Raw genomic sequence first — 25459 nt, forward strand, 5'->3', positions numbered from 1 at the left:
CTACATAATCAGGTTATCTGAATTGATTTTTTCATTAAAGTTTTAAAATACAGCTCTAGTGTTGTTTTCTTTAGGGAGACAAATTCATCATTCTACCCTGTAGTAGTAGTAGTAGTATTACAATTTTGTCACTTCATCTAATTTCCTGGGCAACGTCGGGACATAGGTAGGCTAGTTTGAAATATTATAAGTATGTCATTAACTGGAGAATCATGGAGAGGCTAACCTATTTGAGAAAAGTAATATCCAAGATTATCTTCCTTTGAATGAAAAAGAATGTTTGTAAGGAAGATATCAGTGACACTAGTAACAAAATTCAATCCACTATAATCTTTTTATGAGTTTTAAACGACTTGACAGCTTAAGGAATATTATCAAGTTTATGACAACGGTATGATTTGTCATATGATAGAAATGAATTGGATGACACAGTTTGAATTGCCATAAAAATACCGGTCATTAAGAAAAAAAAGAGAGATGTATAAATACTGAACAAAAGCATTGGTTGAGTAAACGAAGGTACAATAAGTGAATGACAATGGTGTATTAGGTCATTAGAATGTGCTCCAATGAACTTATTGCACTTGTAAGTCCCTCCTCCACCCAATACAAATACCTCAACTCACTTGACTAGCAGCAAAATCCCACTCTTCATTGTAAAAGTCGATAGATGCCAGGAAATTTTCTACTTAAATAGCTTTTATTCAAGACAATAGAAAAATATGCCAGTGAACAAGGTAAGTATACCAAGAATAAACGTGTACCAGTGAACAAATATAAAGTAAAGAAAATTAAAACTTTATATTATGTACCCGGCATATGAAACGAAGATAGCATATTCCAAAAATCACATAATTTAATAAAGTAGATATTTTTTATTAAAGAAAATTAAATTTTATAACTTGAGAGAAACCAGTCGCCATATTTGATTGAAATCGAGGGTGGACAAGGGCAGAGAACTCTATTCGGTAATTTCTTTTCCTTTCAAGAGTTCATCAATGGCTGCTAAAAATACTTAATCGCTAAAAATCGTGAAATTTTATTTTCTTAATAATAAAAAAAAATACTTGATCCAAGTTTTTTTTCTTTATTTTTGTTTTCCTAAATAAATGCAAGTCTAAAAGGTAATAGATAATAACATAAAATAAAACATTAATTTTGTTAATTTGGTGTGTTTTGTTTGCTTTTGCCAAAATGTTATGCAAAACTAACACTTTGGGAGAAATCTTTTGAAAAACTTTTAAGTAATTGAATAAAACAGATTACTTTTATCAGAGGAAGAATTTCAACTCCTCTAAATAAAAATATGCGATTGCAATTCAAATGTAGGATATCTTATCTGGACAATCATCATCATTTTTATACCCGTTCACTCATTGACACAAATAAGTCAGCAGTAGTAATATGTGTTTGTGAAAAAATTATAAAATCATGTTAAAAATAAACTGGATTCATTCAGAAATAATATCTATATATTAATACGATAGCATGTGTGTTGTTTTCTGTCTCACACTTACATCCGGGTCGTTTAATTGTTATGTACTACTATTTTTGTCATATTACCAAGAATTTTTCATAAGTTTTGGTTTCGGTTATAGCTGATGGCACTTAAGTCATCTATTTTTGTTATAAATAATTTTATCAAGAATTCTTCATAAATTTTGGTTTCTATTATGACTGAAGAAACTCAAGTTATATATATATATACATATACTTTTTTTATAAGTTTTTATTTTGGTTTCGATTAAATTTCACCCAAGTAATATGGATATATGTTTTTTTATTTTGAAATCACAACTTTATAATATATAATAATCGATAGAACATTAACTCTATAATAATATATACAAAATCTGCAAGAATTAAAATATCATATTTAAGCGTACTTTATGACCAGGCTTTGCTGGGTGTTCGTGCTAGCTTAGATAAATACTTTTGTAGTTTAAAAAAAAAAAAAAAAAAAAAAAAAAAAAAAAAAGATACAATAATATCAGAGCATCTCCATTTACACTGAACATCTACAAAATGCCAACATCAATATATTACATATGAATGCGTCCCCTGTGGAATTTCCACAGGTCCCGCTAGTTGAAAATTAATTTACAAGGTCATTTTTGGGTGTATCTGTTAAAGGCATTTAAGAAAATTTGATATTTACCAAATTATACCAAAAACTTAGGGTTAGGTTAAAGTAAAAAAAAAACAAAAAACAATTTGGGCTGTATCATGTAGGAGTACCCATTTGGGCTGTATCATGTAGGAGTACCCATTTCTCTTCATGCAATACATGTCCTCGAATCTCAACCACTTCCATACACATACCTGATAAACTCTTCCCTTGGTTGACAGTGCTAACGCTCTGCTAGTTAGTAATGTCTGAAATTTCCTAACCCTCTGCTAGTTAGAAATCGCCTGAACTTACCGTATATACTTGTGTACAAGTCGAATTTCTGAGAGACGATTTTAAGGTTATTTTTTTGGAGGGGGGGTGGCTTATACATAGTTAATGTTTTTAGAAATGTTGTTAAAGAGTAACTCGGCACTCAATCATAACATAGAAAACGCCATTTTGTTTGTGCACTCGGCATATACCGGTAATCCTAGTAATTAATCACACTCCTTCCGAACCCCACTGCATATAAACACACGTGCGGTTTTGCCAGCATGTAAGCACATGTGCGGTTTTTCGGTTGGAGGCTTAATAATTGGAATAGCTCTCACAATGTTCACTCTCTAGATGTGGGTATAGGTGTAAGTTCGATATGATGTATTCGGTGATGATATGACGGATTTTTAAGTAGGTTAGGAAATGTATTAACGATAAGTTGTTCTCCCCTAAGTTCACTATTAAAAATCCTATAAACGACAATATTAATGTTACGGCCCACCATTCTTACCCTAAAGAAATTATCGGTGCAAGAAAGAGCTATGAGATAGACAAGAGTGGAATTAGGCAAAGTCTTTTATACTATAGAATACGGTCTTAGTCCAGATAATGAGGTGTCTAATACTCTAACGTGAGGTTTCTGTAATGTTATTAACAGCTATTAGGTTAACCAAAACGTTTGTTTGTTTTTTGTTTTTTTGTGTCATCTTTCCGGCTTACTAAAGATCATTTTATATTCCTATTCTTTGAATATTTGGTGTAGTATGTTAACATCAGTGTGTAATAATCTTCCAAGCAGAGGAATCCTCACATTTTTGGGTGCGATTACACTATAATAGTGAAATTCAAAATTTTTAATACAGTAGATCTCGGGATATGGCATTAATCTGTTAGTGGGTTAGGATCGTATGGTGAAATCGTTGTATGGCGAGGCCTAAGCAAAATTATATACAATACATATTAAAAATTAGTAACAAAATACAGTACAGTATATAATACACATGTATATAATCAAATAAAATTATAAATAACACCGCAAGGCAGGGCAAATACCGTAACCAGGGGCGGGAAAAACGTATTCCACATCATAACCTGAAAAAAACGTATCCCGGGGCCACTGTATCCCAGGATCTACTATATTGAATTTCAAAGCAAACCAATGGTCTCTACTTAATTTACATGTCACAGTAATGAATATATTAAAAAATTACAAAAACCTATGAGGTAGAAAAAATTATTGAAAAAAACATTTTTTGACAAAAATTAGTGAAAATAAAATGTTTGGTTAAAAAAACACTGGAGAGTTCCAGGGGGAGGTAAATAGCATGTACCTATTGCCAAGTTTTTTTTAATAAATTTTGTGTTAACAATCATAAATATGTGCTACTTGCCTTGTTTTTTGGACTACCCCCCCCTCCCAGCATCAATTTTAACAACTCATTGTCATCTGCATCATCTCATATGTATATGCTTACTATTTGGATTACTCAAAATACTGTCTGGTGCTTCTACAGAATTGGGAGATGATTTTGTATTCAATAAATGGAGTTTTCAGATAAAAAACAATGATTGCAACTGATTTTTCTTTGTTGATTCTAATAAGTTGTAATAGTAGCTTGCAAATTATGCAGTCGAAATTACCTGAATATTACTGAATTATTAAACAAAACAACTTAATCATGTTAGCAGGTGGAAAATTGCCGCCATCTTGTTTCAATCCAAACGGAAAATTACCTCCCTTTTGAACTCTTCTATGTCTTACGATCGTTTTCATCAAATTCTATTTTTTTTTTATTTTCTATAATAAATAATTTTCTACCTTGTCGATTTTCGCAATTTTTTTTAAATAATCATCTTAAAAATACGAGGAATACATAGATACCATCGTTTTTATGTGAAATTCAGTATTACGATTTCTGAAATTTCGTCCCCAATAGGGTAGAAGCGCCTGCTGTCCTCATCTTGAGTGTTATTCTCACGATGTTCTCACCTTCTCCCGATGTAAGGAACTAACAATAATGAAAGTTGATTATGACACAGACAGGAGATTCCTATTGATCTTAGTCTTGAAAAGACCAAGGCTGTGAGCAGGAATAGAGATCCACAATCTTGCAGTTCTTGGAAAGAAGGTACTGGAATAAGAAGCTTTATTACAATGAAGTATTGAAACAGTGAATTAGTGAAGACTACTAGAGCAACAAGTCAAACAAGCTGGAACAAAGGAAGCAGGGAATCGATCAGACAATTCTGAGGAACACATGCAATAATAGTATTTATAAACAAAAGACAGACACTAGTAAAACCACGTCTATGAGAGAGAAGTTGCATAGAAAATATGTTTCTGCACTTTATCAAGAACCCTGATACGTTTCTAATCTTACTCCGATCACAAATATTTGGCATCTTAAGTTGCGCTAATTATTTAAAGCCATTGAAGAAAAAAAAAACCACACACAAAGGTTTGCATCAGTTAGCATAGATATTTGAACATTCTAATGGTTTGAATGTCAATTGACGACTATATGAAGTTGAAAATCCATAAGTAAACTCACTTAGAAAGAACCTTTAATTTCCGTACTATGATTGTGAATTACTTAAGGCTTTATTACGGCATGTTAAGCCCGTGGATTTAACAAAAAAAGTTCCATTCAAAATGCATGCAGATTCCCCGAGTTCGGTAGAATGATTCCCAAAGTTGATAAACATGAAGGTCTGAAATGAAATCGAGGACTATATATGAAGTTATATAGCAATAAGTTATTGAAACAATGAATTGATGAAGACTACTAGACCAACGATTCAAACGAGTTGGGACAAAAGAAGCAGGAAATAGATCAGACAATTCTGAGGAACACATGCAATTATAATATTTATAAAAAGACTGAGACTAGTAACATCACATCTGCGAGAGAAAGGTTTGCACACAAGAAGAAAGGATAGGACCAATGAAATTACGGGTGCGTTTCTGCAATTTATCAAATGGGACAAAGATTCACCAGCCTAAATATGACAGCAGTACTCCATACATGGTTCGATAGTAGATTTGTAGAGAGAGGATAGCCGAAGTGTGAGAAAATGTTTAGAGCGACAGCGAGAACAGATTTTACGAGAAGCAGAAAGAGCAATAGATTTAATATGTGAACTTCAAGAAAGATTTGGCGAGAAAAAAAATGACCAAGAAGTTCCAGAATCGATTTCTAATCAAGAGCAGAACCATTTATATGAATCTCTGGAAGAAAAGGGACGCATCTAATTTAATCCAAATGGGTAACATGCTGCTCTGGTTTCATCAGTGATAACCGGCTAAAAGTGTTAATCAATTTGCAAAGACTCATGATAAACATGTAAAGTACTGGGTAAAATTCAGTTCTAAATGAGTCTTTTGGAGGTTGAAGGTTCAATCTTCAGTGGAGTCTATACTAAAAATACAATTGCAAATTACGTAGGTTGTTAACCGTGACGGGATAGAAATGCTGAATCGTCAACTGTATTCTCAGTAATTACTGCCTTCCATAGTTGTCGTCTCACTATGTTTTGGGCAACTAATCCTCTGGCCGGCTTTGGATAGGATTGAAACCGCTATCTTCAGACAATGCTCACCTGGAACTGTAGAGATTCAACATCTATCCACTGCGCCATGGGGCCCGTGGCACAGTGGATAGAGACACGGGGCCAGTGGTGCAGTGGCACTGGATAGAGACGTTGAATCACTACAGTTCCAGGTGAGCATTGTCCAAAGATAACGGTTTTCATCCTATTCAAAGCCAGCCAGAGGATTAGTTGCGGTGATGTGGTGAGATGACAACAAATATGGAAGGCAGTAATTACTGAAGATACAGTTAACGATTCAGCATTCGTATCCCGTCAAAGTTAACCTGATGAAAGCCAGAGGAACAGTTGGCTGAAACGTCGTTTGCTAACTATTTCACGAATGTGCATGCGTGAATAGTTCACATTACAGATTACTTGTGTTAAAAATAAGTAGTTTGAAAACTACTTTTAAAGATCGTGTTACGATGGACTGATGATTATCGTACTGTTGTTAGGTTTTGGTTTCGATCTCAGCTTGCATATTTTTTCTCTTTTTTTACTTACCGTTTAGAAAAAACGTAATACTCGTATGCATAGGTTTCAGTATCATTTAAAATATAATATGCGTATTTTACGACCGGGCAGAGTCGAGCGGACTGCTAATATATATATATATATATATATATATATATATAATTAAGAATAAAAAAAATATATACTAATAATAAAAAAAATGAATGAAAACAATTATTTTGTTAATCAATATTGTAATCATATCAAGCACTAAATACACCAAGCTAATTATTTTTTAATTCAATATAATATTGAAAAGAAAAAACAAAATCTTATTTCATATATCTTTGAACGGCCATTTCTTTACACACGAGCGCGCATGCGTGATTCAATTTTTTTTAAAAAGAAAACTCAATAGAAGCAGTATCTGTGAATTTAGAGTAGAATTGCAATTTTTTTTTATATATAAAATTCATAAATTAAATATTCACCAAATAAGATTCGGATGCTTATTTACAATTAAACGTATAAATAAATAAATAAACTGCCCCCCCCCCAATGTTTATGATGTAGTACAGCTAGTGCTGTCTGACAGCACTAGCAACAGCACGGAACGAAGATGTGATGGTTCAAAAATCATAAAATGATCAAGTAGGTTTATTTTTATAAAGAAAACATTTTTTACTATTAATGTGAAATCGTTAGTATTGCAATGCTGATCTCGCAAGTTTGAATTATTGTGGACTTATCTGTCTATGTTCTTGTTCCAAGATGGCGACGCGAAACCGTCCCTTGTTGCTTATTCATAAAATCTGATTTTCTTAGTTAAAAATAAAACTTGATCAATTTACGTGATGTTTGGAATATGACATCCTTGTTTTGTCACAGGTACGTACAAAGATTTTCTTAATTAAAAAAAACAAATTGGTTGAATTCTAAATAAGAACCTTTTTTTTTTTTTTTTTTTTTAATATGAGGGAATCCTGGACAAGAACCATTTCCGTCTCTGACCAATTTAAGATAGCATATATATAACATTAACTTAAATATACTTAGTTATTTGAAAAGATATGCGATTAAAATTTTTAAAAAAATTGATAAAAAGATATGCGATTAACAAATCAAAAATAATTTATAAAAAAAGGATCGTAATAGATCACGAAGGTTTAAATAATAAAAATATATATATTAACAAAAAATTGATAAGATTTATAAAAATATATATAAAATACATAAACTGTTGTTTTATTTTTTTTTAATCGCATATCTTTTTAGATAACTATGTTTAATTAAGTTAAAAAAGATAAACATAAAATATAATTGAAAATTGGGTACTAGTGCAGAGAGTGATCCGGACGTAAATAATAACGTTATTTAAAAAGCCATTCTTAACATAGGGAGGGGAGGGCATTTTGTACCTATTCTATACTTCAACCTTACAATTGAATAAAAAATATATCAAAACTTTAATTAAACTTGGAAATACGCTTTAAAAAATAGCGCGGATCACTCTCTGCACTAGCATGGAAAATTGTATCGATTTTGTGCCTCCATACCTAAATTGAGAGACGCGTGTGCCAATTTCCGGTGTGTTAAAAGTTCCTGTCTCCTTTTATGCATCATTACCGTGAAATCGATAGCATTATAAGGCTGATCTCGCAAGTTTGAATTATTGTGGATTTGTCTGCCCTTGTTTTTTTCAAGATGGCAACGCGAGACAGTCCCCTTTTGCTTACTAATAAAATTTGATTTTCTTTGTTAAAATGAAACTACTTGATCAATTGATGCTTATGCACTTATTGTAACCGTGATATTTTTAAATAGTATTTTCAATTTTTACAATACCTTTAAAGTACAGAATAGTTACAAAACACCCTTCCCAATATTAAGAATGGGTTTCTAAATAATAACGTAATTGTTTCATCACGGTACAATAAGTGCATAAGTACCGATCAATTTACGTAATTTTGGGAATGTGGCATTTTTGTTCCAGAACAGGAGGCACATATACCATAAAGGAGGTTTTTCTGTATTTATTTATTTTATTTTTAGCGGACCTGAACGAAACTCCCCCCCTATATATTAGTTCAATCCACTGAAAAAATTGCAAAAAAAACGAAAGCCGTTCTTAACACGGGGGTTGGGGGTGTTTATTCCAAAAGTCGTTCTTAGGTTGGGGGGGGGGGGGATTCTCGTATAGGTCCGAAGGTCCGCCATTTATTTTTTTTTAATTAAGCTGAATTTTAAATAAGAGCCTTTTTATTATTATTTTTTTTTTTTGATATGGAGGAATTCTGGACAGGAACTTATAAAAAATCACCGGCGCTTCTTCACGATTAGGACGAAATTTATAAAATCGTAAAACTGATTTTCACATGAAAACAATGATATCTACGCATTCCTCGTATTTTTAAGATGATTATATTAAAAAATTACGAAAATCGATGAGGTAGAAAATTATTTATTAAAGAAAATAAAAATTAGAATTTGATGAAAACAATCGTAAAACATAGAAAAGTTCAAAAGGGAGGTAATTTTCCGTTTCCATTTAAACAAGATAGCGGCAATTTTTCATCTACTATCACAATTAAAGTTTTTTTGTTTTTTGTTTTAATAATTCAGTAAAATTCAGGTAATTCCGACTGCATGATTTGGAAGCTACCATTGTAACTTATTAGAATTGACAAAAAATCAGCTGAAACCATTGTTTTTTTTTTAATTTAAAAACTTCATTTATCGATTACAAAATTTCGTCCCAATAGTGTAGAAGCGCCAAATTACATTTGTAGAATATAGAATCAAAAAGAAATATAGATATATACTTACAAAAATATAAGACCGCTTCACTCTGTATCACTCCAATCCAAAGAGTACCGGCTGCTTTAGACACCAGTCCAACTATGGCTATCGTTGAATCAGATACGTGATGTCGTAGAAATGGCACAGCCAGGACTGTTCCGAGGGCTGAACATGCCATACCAACAGATAAGAAAATCCCAATTTTTACTGAAGGCCAAACGAACGGCCTTCCTAATAAGTAAAGAAGCAAGGTGTTTAGCTGTCCAATATGCACCATCGCATAAGTCTGGAACGCCAAAATTGCAAACCAGATTTTCAAAAGGGCCGCATCTTTGCACTTGAACAATTTAAGCAGTGGTTGGAACGTGTCGTAGCAGCAATTTTCGGTCGAGGGTTCCGTGCGCCGTGCCGTCTGGATTTCTTCCACGCCGAAGATCACAAGAAAAACGGAGAACAAAGAGACGCAGAATATAAACCAAAATGGCTGAAGGAATCCGGCATAATGGACCCACACGCCGACAACTATGTTGCCGATGGCGTAAGTGGCCCCGTTGATGAATTCTTGCAATGCTAGACGCGATGACCGGTTCTCAGGGGTTACCGAGTTGATAGCGTAGAATGAGGAGCCTGCCAACAAAGAGACCGAACTACCACTGAGGCCCCGAAGGGCTGATGCCATGAAGAGGCCGTCAATATTCCACCCCGTGTACAACATGAGAATGTAAAGCAACGCGTAGGCAGTAATACCCAGGGTGGGTAGCACGATCATGATTTTACGCCGGCCCGTCCGGTCCCCGACTGCGCCCAAAATAATCACAGACACAACGGCGGGAAGGCCTTCGGCAATCTGAAGACTGAGGACAGAGATGGCGATTTCTTTTTGAGCTGAATGCCAATAAGACGTTTCACTTCCAGAGGTGCTGTTCGCACTGTTTGGGGACGGATTAAAACCTCCACTGTAGCTGCTCGTTTTCTTCAGATCCGAGTCGTTGAGGTGGTATTTTTTGTAAATTTCGGCCTGTACGTATTCTTGGAATAACGGCAGAGTCATATGCCATGATAGAAAATAACACGTGTATACCACCTCCACGACATATGAACGTAGCTCACCCCACATGACTTTTTTTTTCTTTCTTAGAGTTGAAAAATGTATTTTTAAAAATATAAATAAAATAAAAATATAAATAAAAAGCAGGTGATTGATTTCCGGGATTTAAATCGGGTGTGGTTTGGTTTACTGTTCCTTTTTTTTCTGTTTGTTTTGATCTATATTAAAAAAAAAAAAAAACTTTCTCCAATCGCCCGATTTTACTGTCTGTTGTGGTTTCTAGCAAGTCACCTGATTTTTACGTTTAATAATAATAATAATAATAATAATAATAATAATAATAATAATAAAAAAAGAAAAAAGACACTCTATAAACACGGCGGAGAATGCGAGTCAAGTTACAAGAAACGACGGCATGTCAGTATTGCGATGTTTTGATTATTATTTGTAAATTACGACAGCAGGAAATTTCCACTCCTGCAAAATAAAAGTAAAAACATGCGCAGATAAACGAGCAGGTGCTTTTTTTCTTTCTCCTTTCTCTGACGCTTACAGAGTAATAATATTCATCATAATGTCACAGCCTAGTTTTGTTTGTAACAAAACCACTATAGAAATCCAATAGAATGTTAGCTTCCTATTCTATTCAACAAAACGATTATTCACAATTTATACAAGATTTGCGTGCTGTACGCAAACTTGATTTAAAACCAGTTTTGTCAAAAACATTTATTTACGTAACCTGTATATTTTTATATAACAATTATAGCGCGTGCCTGTGTTTCTAACATATACGTAACATTGAGAAATGTACATTATCTTTTATTTATTGTTAATCGGATATTTATGGAAATAAAAAATATAATAAATGAAAACTAAAACAAACGAAATAAGTATATTAGTTTTTTTTTTTAACATATATTTTAAATTATTTTCTCCAAGCCCGGGCAACGCCGTTTAAATATTTACTTGATAATATTTAAAAAAAAACTAACACTTAGCATTATACGCAACATTGAATGTACATTATTTTTTATTTACTATTAATCGGATACTTATTAAAATAAAAAAATAGAATAAATTAAAACAAATTAAATTTATATGTATATCGTTTTTTAAAATCTATTTTGAATTATTTTCTATAAGACTTCTACCCGGGCAACGCCGTTTAAATACATTTACTTAATAAATAAATAAAAATAAAAATAAAACATTTATTTTGCACTACAGTACAAGAAAGAAAGGAAGAAAAAACCTACGTGTATTGTCTTACGCTAATGAGATTATATATACAAGGTTTACGTCTATTTATAACGAATATTCATTTAAAGGAATCTCTTTCTTAAATTATTTACTATCTTTTCGACTACTAAGTTAAGTAGTAGCAGACTACACGCGTGCCGTAATCATTCTTCAAACCGTTCGATGCTAAAAGCTGTTTTAGATTTAAAAAAGAAAAATTAAACCTGTTTTATTACTGCTTTTTTTTTAAACGTAATCGTGTTTTTAATTTTTATTTATTAAAAAAAAAACCCTTAAATTTTAAGACTTTTAGAGGTTCAGGATAAAACGAGCACTTCCGCTATCTACGGTTTGGTTAAATTTTATAAATTCAATTTAAAGAGAAAAATGTTATTTACCGCGCGTGCGCGTGCAGAAAATATACTTGCACATTCAGATTCCATGTTTTTGAAAAAAAAAAAAAAATGTTCATGTAGAATTTCTTTTCTTTCTTTCTTATTTTTTTTTCTCTTTTTTCAAAATAAATTTTCAAATCCTATATTTTCCCCATTTCGCTTGAGTATAAAATGTGAAATTGATTGAATTAAAAAAATAATTTATATTTTCATTTTCTAAAAAAATAACTTCTCCAGCAATAAATTACTGATTGGTTGTCATTTTTCAAATTATGTATATAATATACATTAATACTTGTATAAATTTGTCGGGAATAAATACTTTGCCCACTAATATTTATCCCAAAATAAAAAAATTAAAAGAAAATGCGTTTCTTTTTTTTCTTTTTTCACCCTTTTCTCTTTTCTCAATAGCAAATATATTTTCCATTCATTAAGTATTGTGAATATTTTTTGTATCCATTTTTTTTTTTATGTTGTTGTTTAAAATTTAACGGAACTTAATAAGATTCATTTTTTTTTGTGTGGTTATTCCAGGAAAAATCCGAATCCTTAATTTACCAAATAAATAAATAAATAAAAACTAGACGCACGCACCAGTCATCCACAAAACGTGAATGACAACAATTTCTTTTTTGTCTTCATCATTCTTACGCCTCGTTTCTTGGCGAACGGACGTGACCCGAAAGTGAAACAATAAATTATATTTGCTTCCGGGTCCTTTCAAAAATTGATAGCGAGAAGGAAAAATAGAAAAAAATGCGACACATTTAGGATCTTCTCTTTATCTGTGAAAATAAACACATAAATAATAAGCTATAAATTATCTTGCAACTGTAATCCACCTTTTTATAGGCTGAATAAATGGCTGGAACGGCGTCACTAATAATGGAGGAAAAGGCAACTGCGTGTCATCAGATATACGGCAAAATCGTTCTTTCCTGTGCGCATTTTTTTTCGATCACGACGACTGTGACGGCGGCTGTTAGCTTGCGCTGCTACGGTTGCTTCTTCAACACCGAGAGAGGGGGGGGGTTGATAACAAAGCTGGCGAGGTGAGGTTAATAATACCTGCTTGAAGTTCAAAGAAACGTAAGAAGCGCAAACTTTTGGTGCTTGTCCAGAATTACCCCACAAATAAATAAATAAAGAAAAATAAAGAAAAAAATCAGTGTTTATTTAGAATCCAACCTATTTTCAAAACAAAAATACGGAAAATCTTTTTTTTTTAATTTATAATTTACTCGCTGACGCTACTCGTTACGAAACGAAGATGTCATATTCAAAAAATCATGTAAATTGATCAAGTATTTTTTTAAACTAAGAAACTCAAATTTTATGATGAAGCAAGACATTGTTTTGATCCGCCATGTTTAATAAATAAGAGGGAGATAACTCAATTCGAACTATCGATATCAAAATCAGCCTTATAATGGTTGCAAGTTCCTATTAAAATCGCTAAAAAACCGTAATAAAAAAAATGATTTTCTAAAAACTAAAAACTACTTGATCAATTTATGTGATTTTCGGAATATGACATCTTCGTTCCCTGACGGGTACGTACGTTATAAAGATCTTTCTCTGTAATTTATTTGGAAAAAAAAAAAAGAAGGTTTAATTCTAAATAATTACCGAGAAATCTTTATGATGTACGTACCTGTTATGGAAAGGAAATATCGTACACCAAAAATCACGTAAAATAATCAAGCAGTTTTGTTTTATAAAGAAAAAAAAAAAAAAAAAACATTTTTAAGTGAATGGAAATTCGTAAGCATTACAACAAAAATCTTGCAAGGTTGAATTCTGTTGAGTTATCTCCCCTGATTTTTTAAACCTGTTTTCAAAATGACATCTCCAAGCAGTCGCTCCTTGATTTGATTTTCTTATTTAAAAATAAAACTACTAGATCAATTTACGTGATTTTTGAAATACAGTATTTTGTTTCCGTGACAGACACTTACATCACGCAGATCTTTATTTATTCTTATTTATTTATTTATTTATTTACTTTTTTTTTTGATATAGAGAAATTTTTGGACAAACACCTAAACTTTTCCTTTCCAAGCCATAACTTAATTAAAAACTAATTAAATTAGTTTGCTGTTTATTGAGTTTAAATTAAATTTAATTGAAATTCTTTCGGTGGATTGGAAGGTAATAATTACTATTACCAACATAAATTATTTAAAAGGAAGTACAGTTCGGAAATTAGTCGGAAACAATTTATTTTTTTACTAGAGGGGGAGAGTCACCATTGATCAAGTCCTGAAGACCACTCAAGGATAAGAATTAATAAGTGTCAGGTGGTCGGTGAGGACAACATAATGATGATCTGTAATGTATTTAAGCGGACGGCTCAACATGAACTTGTTTACATTAGACTTGAAAAGTCAGCTGAGAAACAGCCCCATGGTATTGTGTTTCACAGATGGACAGTTCTCGGTAAGAAACTTTGATCATGGAATTTACGTTTAGTTTTAGGCATATATAAGGGAAATTGTTAGCAGTTGTAGCTTGACGAGTGTTCTACAGGGAGCACCATAGATAAAAGCACAGGTGAGCACCTGCCATGAAAATAACGATAGAGTCAGGACAGACTCGCTACGTCTCTTTTGTGAGAAAGAGTGGCTAGGATCGAGAAGATGGACTGAAGAAAATGATCTCCCGCGTTTTCTATAACACTTTTGCAGTGGTTACTGGCAGTTCTAAAGGCGACTTCAGTTTCAAAACATCTATTTCGTTGAAAGCAATTGAAAATAGTAATTTCTGTGCGCAATGACAGCGACACATTCAGGAATGTATCATGGCTGCCCCCCCCCCTCTCATGAAACTTTCACCAAAAGCACTCGTCTAACTACAACCACTATGAACAATTTCCCTTACTCTCTCTCTCTCTCTCTCTGTGCCTAAATCTAAACAAAATTCATGAACAAAGCTTCTTTTGTAGAACTGCCCGCCTAAGGACCTCTGTTCCACTGACCTGCTCCCCAGCTGACTTCAACATGGTCGTCTTCAAGTCCAATGTAAACAAGTTCTTGGTGTCCTGCCCCCTAAAATAATCAAATTCTGCCCAGTTTCCACCACTCATGATCAGTACACTGTTGTATCAGTAACCACCTTACACTCATTAACCCTTATCCTCGAGTGACCTTTGGACCTTGACAAGCGATGACTCTCTTGTAAAAAAACGTAGCTATTTAGCTCATTTTATAATCTATTTACATTATCCTGCCTTGACAGAGTTCAAAATTGACTTTGTAGCCTAGTTGAGGATGCTCTTTTCTCTTCTCTGCAACCTCTTTCCCACAGAAGAGATGTTGCGAGCCTGTCTCTGCTTTATCATTATTTTTATGGCAAATGCTTGTCTGAGTTCTAATCTATTGTCCCCCCCCTTGCCTGACTTTCATGAAAAATCCTCGTCTAGCTGAAACCACTAACAATAATTTCCCTTGCTATTTATCTGTGCCTAAATCTAAACATAGATTCCATGAACAGAGTTTCTTTCTTAGAACTGTACACCTGTGAAGCTCTCTTCCGTTTTCCTACTTTCCAACTGACTACAATATGGTCGTCTGCAAGTTCAACGTGAACAAGTTCTTAATGAGCCGTCGCCTTGAATAATTCAATTTACCAAATTTCCACTACTGCAATATTGTCTCATTGACTATCGTGCACCCATTAACCCTTATTCTCGAGTGGCCTCCGGGCCTTTTTGATTTGTAAAAAAAAACCCCCCAAAAAACTGAAAAAGTAATAAGCCATTTTTTTTTTTAAAAGTTTGCGTAAATACCAATTCGAGCAAAGCCACCATCTTTGTTTATGTTGCTCACTAAACAAAGCTGGCTGCTTTGCTGAAAATCAGCATTTATTTGAACCTAAAAAAAAAAGGCTCATAACTTTTATTGAATATTCATTTTATAACAGAAATGAATCAAAGAATAAATGAGTAATATGAATATCTTTCCCACCATTTTGAAAAAAAAAAAAATCTCAAAAAGCAAGTGAGATAACTCGACAATAATTCAAAACTTGGAAGATTTATGTTGTAAGGCCTACGGATTCACAGTAATCGCTTAAAAACTATTTTATTCATAAAAATATAACTACTTGATCAATTTATGCGATTTTTGGAATATGATAGTTTCGCTTCATCACGGCTACGTGCATGATTTTCCTTTATATTTGTTTTTTAATATAGGGGAATTTTGGACAAGAACCAAATATATATATGAACTAGCAGAGAGACCCAATGTTGCCCGGGATTGAATGATGATCAATGAATATTTCACAATACTATACAATTGTTAAATCTACTTTCGTCTCTGGTCTACAATATAAACACTGACAGCAAATAAAACACAACACAGATGATCTACAAAATAATATATTGTTTTTATTTCACACCGACAAATAGTTTGGGATTTAAAGTTAAAGGTGCGTGGTGTTGGTGTGGATGTTGGCGGTGAAGAAATGCGTCGGCTTGTTTTCTCTCTCTCTGAATGACTGCCCAGTTTTCTATTTGTATCGATTTAAATAAACATTCTTTTATCCTGAAATGTCTAATATTTCCCATTGTCTATTGTCTCAAATCCTTTAACCGATATCCTCTCATATATTTCTGGGTCAAATTATGCATTCAATGGTGGAAAGTCCTGCATTCCTCAACTGGAATCAATCTGCGTGTGAGCAACCCATCGAACGCCTCTCTCCTCAGGGTCAACTAACATCCAACATAAGTAGATATTTAGTTGAAACTGACATAAAAAGTCAGTAGATACCATTGTTTTGTTTTATTAAATCGATGTTTTCGTTTTCTGAATTTCTCTATTATAGTGTAATTGCACCAAATTCTTTCCAGAAGGGTATCAGGTACTTATGGACCGCATGAAGGTTGCTAACGTCTCTAAGTGAAAGTGTTTCTGCGGAACAAACTGGATTCGAACTTGGCACACTCGGTTTGTCAGCCCATGTCATTAAACACTTAGTTACTGTCACCGCCCTGCAACTGCTGCTGCTTGTGTCCAGTTGAATATATAATGAATTACCTCCCTTAGTGTTATATGTGTAGTGATCAGCTAAAGCAACGTGTTCGTCATGTAATTAGAAGAATTTATTTATTTATTGCGGACTATTATCCTCATCTTTATTAGTTCTTGTTTCACAATGTTTCCACCAACTATTCCTCTGGACTTTGTCAGGTGGTGAGATGACAACAACTATGGATGACAGTAATTGCTGAGAATGCAGTTAGGAGATTTGGAGTTCCTATCCCGTCACAGTTACCACCTGACAAAGGCCAGAGGAATAGTTGGCCGAAACGTTGTGAAACAACAACTAAGACAGCTAAGGATAATAGTCCGCAATAAAATAAATTAATAATTAATACTCATCTCAATAATGAATTCTAATTAAAAATAATATATATACCATTCAGTACGGACCCAACCATGGAAGATCAGATAATAAATAAACGTGGATTTATAAAACCAAAAAATTCAACCTTAATTGCCCTTCAGGGCCCGTGGTGCAGTGGATAGTCATGTTAAATCTCTACGGTTCCAAGTGAGGATTGTCTGAAGATAGCCGTTTCAATCCTACCCAAAGCCGGACAGAGGCTTACTTGGCCAAAAACATGGTAAGACGACAACAACTATGGATGGCAATGATTGCTAAGAATGCAGTTAAGAGATTCGGAGTTCATATCCCGTCGCGGTTACCACCTGACGAAGGCCAGAGGAATAGTTGGTTGAAACGTCATGAAACAACAACTAAGAAAGATGAGGATAATAGTCCGCAATAAATAAATTAATAAATAAATTAATAAATAATACTCAATAATGAATTCCAATTAAAAAAAATATACAGAAGAATTTATCCGGCCAGAATTTATTCATTTCAGAAAAAAATTGATTTTGTCACCGTTTATCCACACAATTTTATCAGCGTGTAGAGTCGTGGTTGTGACACATTATTTTTACACATAAATCCATGGGACTATATTTTTGTCTATTTGCGTATGTAGACAGTGAATGGGTTGGAACATCTTAGAAAGCCAATCAATATAAAAGGGCCAATGCGCCCAAAACAAAATTGCCCCTTCTCCCTACACATGTAAAGGAGCAGCTAATTATACACAAAGATATTGAAACAGACACAAAGATTATTATTATATTCAAGACTAGCTGTATATGTGTATTTTTACTTTGAATTTTCTTTTGCATTTTTTTCAAAGCCATCGCAGAAAATGAAAAGCAAAACCATTTTTTATTATAACAACAACAACAACAACAACAACAAAAGGATTTATTCAATTATGTGCATTCTTCGGCATGTACAGCACAATCACATTGACACACCGGTTCTTGCCAGATCACCGAAGTTAAGCAACGTTGAGCCTGGCCAATACCATATGGGTGACCATTTGGGAAGGCTAGGTGCTCTATGTACCTTCTAGGAAAGTTGGGAGTGGGGCCAGCACCCTCACCCCGAAAAAGGAAATCTTTGCTACAAAAGCATCTACAAAGTTGTGGATGTTCTATGCCCCTTCAGGGACTCAAGGCTATGGATGGATGCACTTTTCGGCATAGGTGGAAGAAAGTTGGACAATGTAGAAGTGAAGAAATCGAAAATAGGAAATTCTTTAAGTTCTAGAAAGTCTGTCAGCAGTTATTTTCAGGCAAAGATATTTGATACTTGTGCATTCAGTGGACAGGAGAAAGAGATAGAGAGAGATAGAAAGAGAGAGATAGAGAGAGAGAGAAGAAATGTCTTTCCTTGTTGCTTTCAGGGTTCTTTTTGCTGACCAACCATGATTCCCAAAGGGCATGGACTAGTTCTTCAAGAGAAACATGAAATCAATGCACCCTGCAAGCTGATTGGACAATGTGTAACCAAATCACCTAGCAGGGGCATTTCTTGGTGAGAAAAAAAACAAGTCTTTATTTTTGACTGCTACAAACTACACAGCTCTTTTTTATTACCAAATTATTTTCTACAGTTAAATTTACTTATTCCATTAAATTATAAATCGAACTAAATTGTTATAAAACTATAACTAATTTTGTTAATGTGTTATTATTTTAATCTCTAGTTATAAACTTATTGGGTGAGGCTAGCGAAATAAGAGTTAGGGTTAAAAAGATTCATCTAGGGTTAAGAAGATTTATGCAGAAGGGCAGTGCCTTTTTGAGTTGGTCTTTTGTGGCGTCCTCAACTCGTCTTCATCCACCTAGCACTTTATCATGCGACTCAAAGCACCATCATGAAGGTGTTAGCCTCTATTCAGTCTGTTATGAGTCACATCCGTCACAAGGGGATCATTTTTTTTTTCTTATTCACCTCAACCCGAGTGTATTGCCATGAAAAAAAAAAAAAAACGAACCAAAGTGGCATTCCCCTTGGATGAGTTATACCAGCTTCGTCCTTCAGAGGAAGTTTCATGGGAATATCAAATTCATAAGCGATCCCCAGTTGCCTGCATATCCCCATTAAGGGAGATACCAATATTAACTTTTCGCACTTCTTGCTTCTTGCAGAGAGGTGTCAATGTTCTCCTACATACAGTAACTGATATTCCCAAATGGTCACCCATCTGGTACTGACCAAGTTCAGCGTTGTTTAACCTTGGTGATCTGACAAGAAATGATGTATCAATGTGATTAGGCTATTTGGGACCATTTATACAAGCTGAGAAACAAGATGTATTTCAACATTTTAATACAGTAACAGAAACAGGAAACTGGGGGAATTCCAAAGTCTAACAATTCGAGGGAAGAAACTATTAGAGTAGAAAGTTTTCTGGCATCTAGGGACCTCTACATTAAGGGGGTGAGATTTTGCTGTTTGTCAGGTTAGTCGGAGATATTTATATCAAGAGGACACAATGTTTGTGGGAATTGAAATTCCTAGGCTAACTCTATTGTCACCCTTTAACTCTGATAACCGGAGAGCGACACAGCCATGTCACTTCCTGTTTCTTATATATATATATATATATATATATATATATATATATATATATATATATATATATATATATACATATATATATCATGCTGAACCCTCGACCAGTCAACAGTCCTGGTTAGCATGGCCACCAACCAACTCTCCTCACTAACTGCAAGTAACATTAATCCTTTCTCAACGAACTCTTGTTCTCAACGAAATTCTTACCATCTATATCCTTATTATTTCTCATGCATTTTTATGTAAATAAATCTACATTCTTTCACTATATCGGTATGTTTTTGTCATCATTATGCGACATTTTGCTTTTCAATCACTCTACCATTCAATTCATTAAACAACATGGAGGATGGGATCCTTATGGCATAAATAGGCCATCCTGCTCTCCTCCACAAGTTGGAGCTTGATGGATAGTTAGGGACCTATTAGATTTCAAACTTTTTTATGACTCCTGTCTAAGGGGGAGAGTTTATTGGCAGATGCAAAAGTACTCCATATATGAGCGAAAAGTGGTTTTATAGAGATACAGATTACTGTCAGGTGTGAGTAATTTTCTAACATAGTAGAGGTAGTCTACCTTCTTTGCAGTAGTCTTGGCAATGTCTTAACCTTGAGAAAACATTTCTCTATTCATTATGAATAATTGTAGTTTCTGTGGCAATCATTAACTAATGGATACTTTAACAGAATGACTGTCGTAATGGGGAGAAGTTCATCATTCATGAAAGTGCTCAACTCCAGTTAGAAGAGAACTGTATTTCATCTTTATATTCAAACAACTATAGTGATAATGTACATAATCTCAGTTCACTCATGGGATAGATGTAGCACCTGTTAGCCTCCTCCTGATATCCCAGAGGATTAATGCATAGAAAGTAACTTCAACAGCGAGAAGCACATGTTTGTTGGCATACTCCAATACGTGTGTTGTTAACATGATTATGGGATTTTTAGTAGACAAATACCGTCGAAATTATCAAAGATGTTACACCATCCAGGTTATTGTTATTAAGTCTCGTAATTACTGATTTGATATGCGAGAGATCTTTTAAAAATTAAATAGATTATGTGAAGAGTCATAGCATAAATATTGTTTTCGATTTTTTTATGTTTGTTCATACTTTCTTTCATCATGTAAGTTTTGGTGCATTGTTATCATCCTACATAAATACCTTCATAAATAAAGTATCATTTAACCCTAACCCAAAACTGCATGGTATATTTCTCATGAATGTCACAGCTCTGTCATCTTTATGAATAGCATTTCTCTAACATCCACTCTAGCAAAGAATATCTACAAATTAAACTAAGGACATAGTGTGATAGTAGTATTTATCTTCATTGAGAGATTTAATGTAATTCATTAAATTAACATCTTCCAACCCTCATTTTGGTATTATTGTATCATTACATCATATGCTCAAAAGGAAATATGAGATTCTTTTTTTTTTTTTGGAGGGGGAGGGGAACTTCATGTACACAGATAGAAAAACTGGATCGCAAAAATAAATAAAACTATATATATATATATATATATATATATATATATATATATATATATAGTGAATGAATGACAAAAGTCTATATTCCAAAGTTCATGATGTTAACCATCTTATAATTTATTCCTTTAATTCAGTTGACATTTACAATACTTGACAGTATCTGTTTCGCAGCACAAAGTCAATCACTTAATTATTATATCAATTAGAGAATCTATTTTCTCCTTAAATCATCAGAAAAAATAGCAACAATTAATCCATTAAAAGGAAACAAAATGCGTTTTGACATGATTAAAATCCGAAAATTGGAAGAGAAGCTGTAAATACCTTATAATATGTTTCCATAGTAATTGTCTGTATTTTAGAGATGAGGTGTTTTCATTTATTGAGATTGTCGGACTGACTTCCTCATCTTGGCTCAGCATGCCACCCACTGAGTAGGTACCTTATGGATATAATAAGCCCATTAGCAGGCAAGTCAGCAACACATGTAAAGAATTCTGCCCACTTCACGGAACTGATCAAGGGAGCACCCATCAGTACAAACCAAATGGTAAGCCTAGATGTGGTTAGCCTGTTCACTAAAGTCCCAACTAGTGAGGAACTAGCAGTAATTCAAGACAAACTAGCTGTGGACCTCTCCATAGAAGAGCGCATATGTGTACCATTGCCAAACTTAATAGAAATGCTGACATTCTGCATAGAAACAACCTACTTCAGAATGGGTACTGACCTATATCGACAAGAGGAGGAACTAGCTATGGGCTCGCCATTATCACCAGTGATGGCGAACATATACATGGAATACTTCGAAGACATGGCCTTAGGTTCAGCTCCCTTAAAGCCCACCATGTGGTTAAGATATGTTGATGACACCTTCATACTCTGGCCCCATCAGGAAGACATCCAGGCTCTCCTAGACCATGTGAACTCAATAAGACCATCGATACAGTTCACAATGGAGAAAGAAAAAGATAACCAACTGGCCTTCCTTGATATATCACACACAGAGCATGGGTTTAAGACATCTGTATATCACAAGCCTACCCTCACCGAACAAGATCTTAACTTCAACTCCCATCACCTATATAGTATCAAACATGGAATCGCACGCTGTCTACAACATCAAACAGAGACAATAAGTAGCGACACCATTACATACCACCAAGAAATGGTCAGGTTGAAGAATACCCTCCGTTGTAACAACTACCCCGATAGCATACTATCCACCAGACGTGTTAATAGTATAAGAGAGGAGAATGAAACCCCAAAACCACCAACGGTCTGCCTACCATACATACGAGGCATTTCCAAAAAGATTCAGAGAATATGCGCCCCCTACAACATCAGGATGGTATTCAAGAGCGAGTCAACACTCAGACGACATCTGGTACGAGTGAAGCCCCGCATGGAGGAGAACATGACCAAAAACTGCATATACTCCATCCCATGCAGTTGCAGAAAGGTTTACAAGGGTGAAACATGCCGCCCTCTCAAAGTAAGAGTGGAAGAACACCAAAAAGCGGTAACTAAAGGGGAGATAGAAAAATCGGGTATAGCCAACCATGTCTAGATGGAGAGGGGGGACTATCGCCCCGTATTGGATGAAGTAAAAATAATAAACAGAGAGACCCACTGGAAAGTGAGAAAACTTAAAGAAACAGCTCACATGCTCGGACATAACAACCTACTGAGCAAACCAAGCGTAGAGCTGAATGCAATTTGGACACCTCTAATAGAGAGAGAAAACCTTGAATAACAACATAGGTTTAACATTAACAAAAACCAACTAAGAATTGTCCTAGTGACATATGGCCGAGTGGTCCTAAACGTTGTATCAAAGTTTACAGTTACTCAAAGGTGCTGAGTTCAATCCTGAACGAAGGCAGTGAAAAGTAACATTCAAAACAGAGAATCAGCAAATCCCAGAGCCTAGCTGGAGTCCGACCACGGTACCCCCGTAATAATAATAATAATAATAAAGGGTTGGGTTTGAGACTCCTAACAAACGATTCCTCAGTTCGAAACGTTGTGACTATAACAACCAAGATGAGGAAGTCAGTCCGACAATCTCAATAAAATATGTTTCCAGTATGCCATTTTGAACTTAGGAATATAGATTCTGTCATTCATTTACTATATTGCTCTGTAATTACATTGAGCTTCTTTAAATAAGGATTAGTACATATTATAAGGAAATAAAGTATATTTCCACAGAAATATATATATGGAAATGTATAAAAAAGTATAAAAGCTTATAACTTTTCTTTATTCGTTTTCAATTGGTGACGTGCAGGAATACAAAATAATATTATGAAAAAAAATTTAAAAACTTTTTTTATAAGTACATAATTTTCGACCGATCCTTCAGTCTTCATCGGTGTAGTGAAAGTGATTCAAAGTATATATATATATTAGGAGGAAGACCCGACGTTGCCCAGGATTGAATGAGGATCAACGATGATTCACCCTCCTATATTTTATTGTCGTTGAAATCGTTGAAATATTACTGTTAGCACTGTGTGATTTTTTTTTGTTTTTGTCTTACCTGTTTATTGAAAAAAAAAAAAAAATTGTCCTTATATGGAGTTGAGGTTGCTTCAGAAAGGCCATTTTAAATAAATTCAGAAAATCCTTTGATTAATCAAAAATATTGATATTTGTTTTTATTAATTCAGGTGGATGCATGCACGAATGTGGTTGTGCAGAAATGGGGTTAAGCATTTTCATTTTCGTCATCGAAAGGTAAACTTCGTCATCACAGTTACGTGTAATCTATTCCTGTATCATCTTTTCAATCTGACATTTCTTAAAAATCGTAACATTTCCTAGGAATGGCTTTTGAAATTTGTTAGCAATTAACCATGTATGTTGCTCTCCCAGTATGTGATCTACCTAGTTTCTTACATTCCCATGTCGATTTACCCATTAAACTAATCCTAACTCGAATAATAATCAACTAACCCTAATTCTAACGAACCTTAATCCTTAGGTTAGGGTTAAGGTTAATGTTAGATCACATAAACAACTCCGTAGACCACATATTGGAAAACACATAGAGTTATATATCCTTAAAAGCTATTCAGTTTATATTATTATTATTTATATGCGAAACTGATCTTCCACATTAGGTTCTAAAACAATTTTTTTGTGTATATTTAAAAATTTTATTTAAAAATATTTTTATTATCAAAATGTTCACAGTGTTCATATGTAAATACCTAGAAATTTTTCACAGTGTTTCTATGTAAATATCTAAAAATATATAGTCGCATTTTTATTTTTATTTAATTTAATATACGTTGCCATCTTCTCAACAATTATTATCAAGTGGCTTTTGTCCTTGAAAGAAGTTCACAACTAAGGAATATGAACAGAATGAGCTTAAAGTTTTCAGAATTCGTTTGCAACGACAATTAAAGGGGAATAACTTTTGTTAGAGAGTTACCTCCCATTAAGTGTCAAGAATGGTGCAAAATGAAACCGCGAATGAAATAAAATATAATCTAAATATGAAAGTAAACTCCGTAAAGTAATAGTTGCTTTTACCTTCATGAAATGATTAAATTCATTAAACAACAAAGTGTATAGCATTCATCAGCCTTCTTTTTTTTCTTTTTTTTTTTACGAAAATGTTGTTTATAGGCATTTTTATGTTTCCACAATTAATAAAATATTTTTTATTTCCATCAGATGAAGACCTCTCGGCCAACGTGTCAAATGAGCTAGAACAAAGGAAGCAGGGAATGAATCAGATATTTCTGAAGAACTCATGCGACAATAGTATTTATAGAAAAGACTGAGACTAGCAACATCACTTCTGTGAGATAAAGAGAGTATAGAGAAGAAATATTTAGATTAGTTTTTATAAAATAAACAAGACGAATATCTGGATATAGTGACTATTTAAGAAGATTTAGAGAATAAAAAAATATCATTTCAAAATAATAATGAAAATATTTTTTTAAAATTCATTAAAGATTTTTTGCACCTAAAAGTACTTAGGTTTTATTGAACAATTCAGCAAATTTGGCAGTTGTCTTGGGTCTGATTGTGGGTAGGTGTACGAAATGGCGTGCTT

At 33.7% G+C, this 25459-nt stretch overlaps 1 protein-coding gene across 1 annotated transcript in view; it reads right to left on the reverse strand.

Annotated features, from left to right (window-relative positions):
- Positions 1-10489, reverse strand: part of LOC145291434 (proton-coupled folate transporter-like) — a 42987-nt gene extending 32498 nt beyond the window's left edge. Inside the window, exon 1 of the mRNA XM_080137277.1 lies at positions 9257-10489. Within this exon, the coding sequence (XP_079993403.1) occupies positions 9257-10346 (1090 nt within the window). The 5' untranslated portion in view covers positions 10347-10489. The remainder of the gene's footprint in view (positions 1-9256) is intronic.
- Between the last annotated feature and the right edge of the window lie 14970 nt (positions 10490-25459).

This window comes from Euprymna scolopes, chromosome 12 (assembly GCF_053919585.1).
Source record: "Euprymna scolopes isolate OS-2025 chromosome 12, ASM5391958v1, whole genome shotgun sequence".
Taxonomy (NCBI): Eukaryota; Metazoa; Mollusca; class Cephalopoda; order Sepiida; family Sepiolidae; genus Euprymna; species Euprymna scolopes.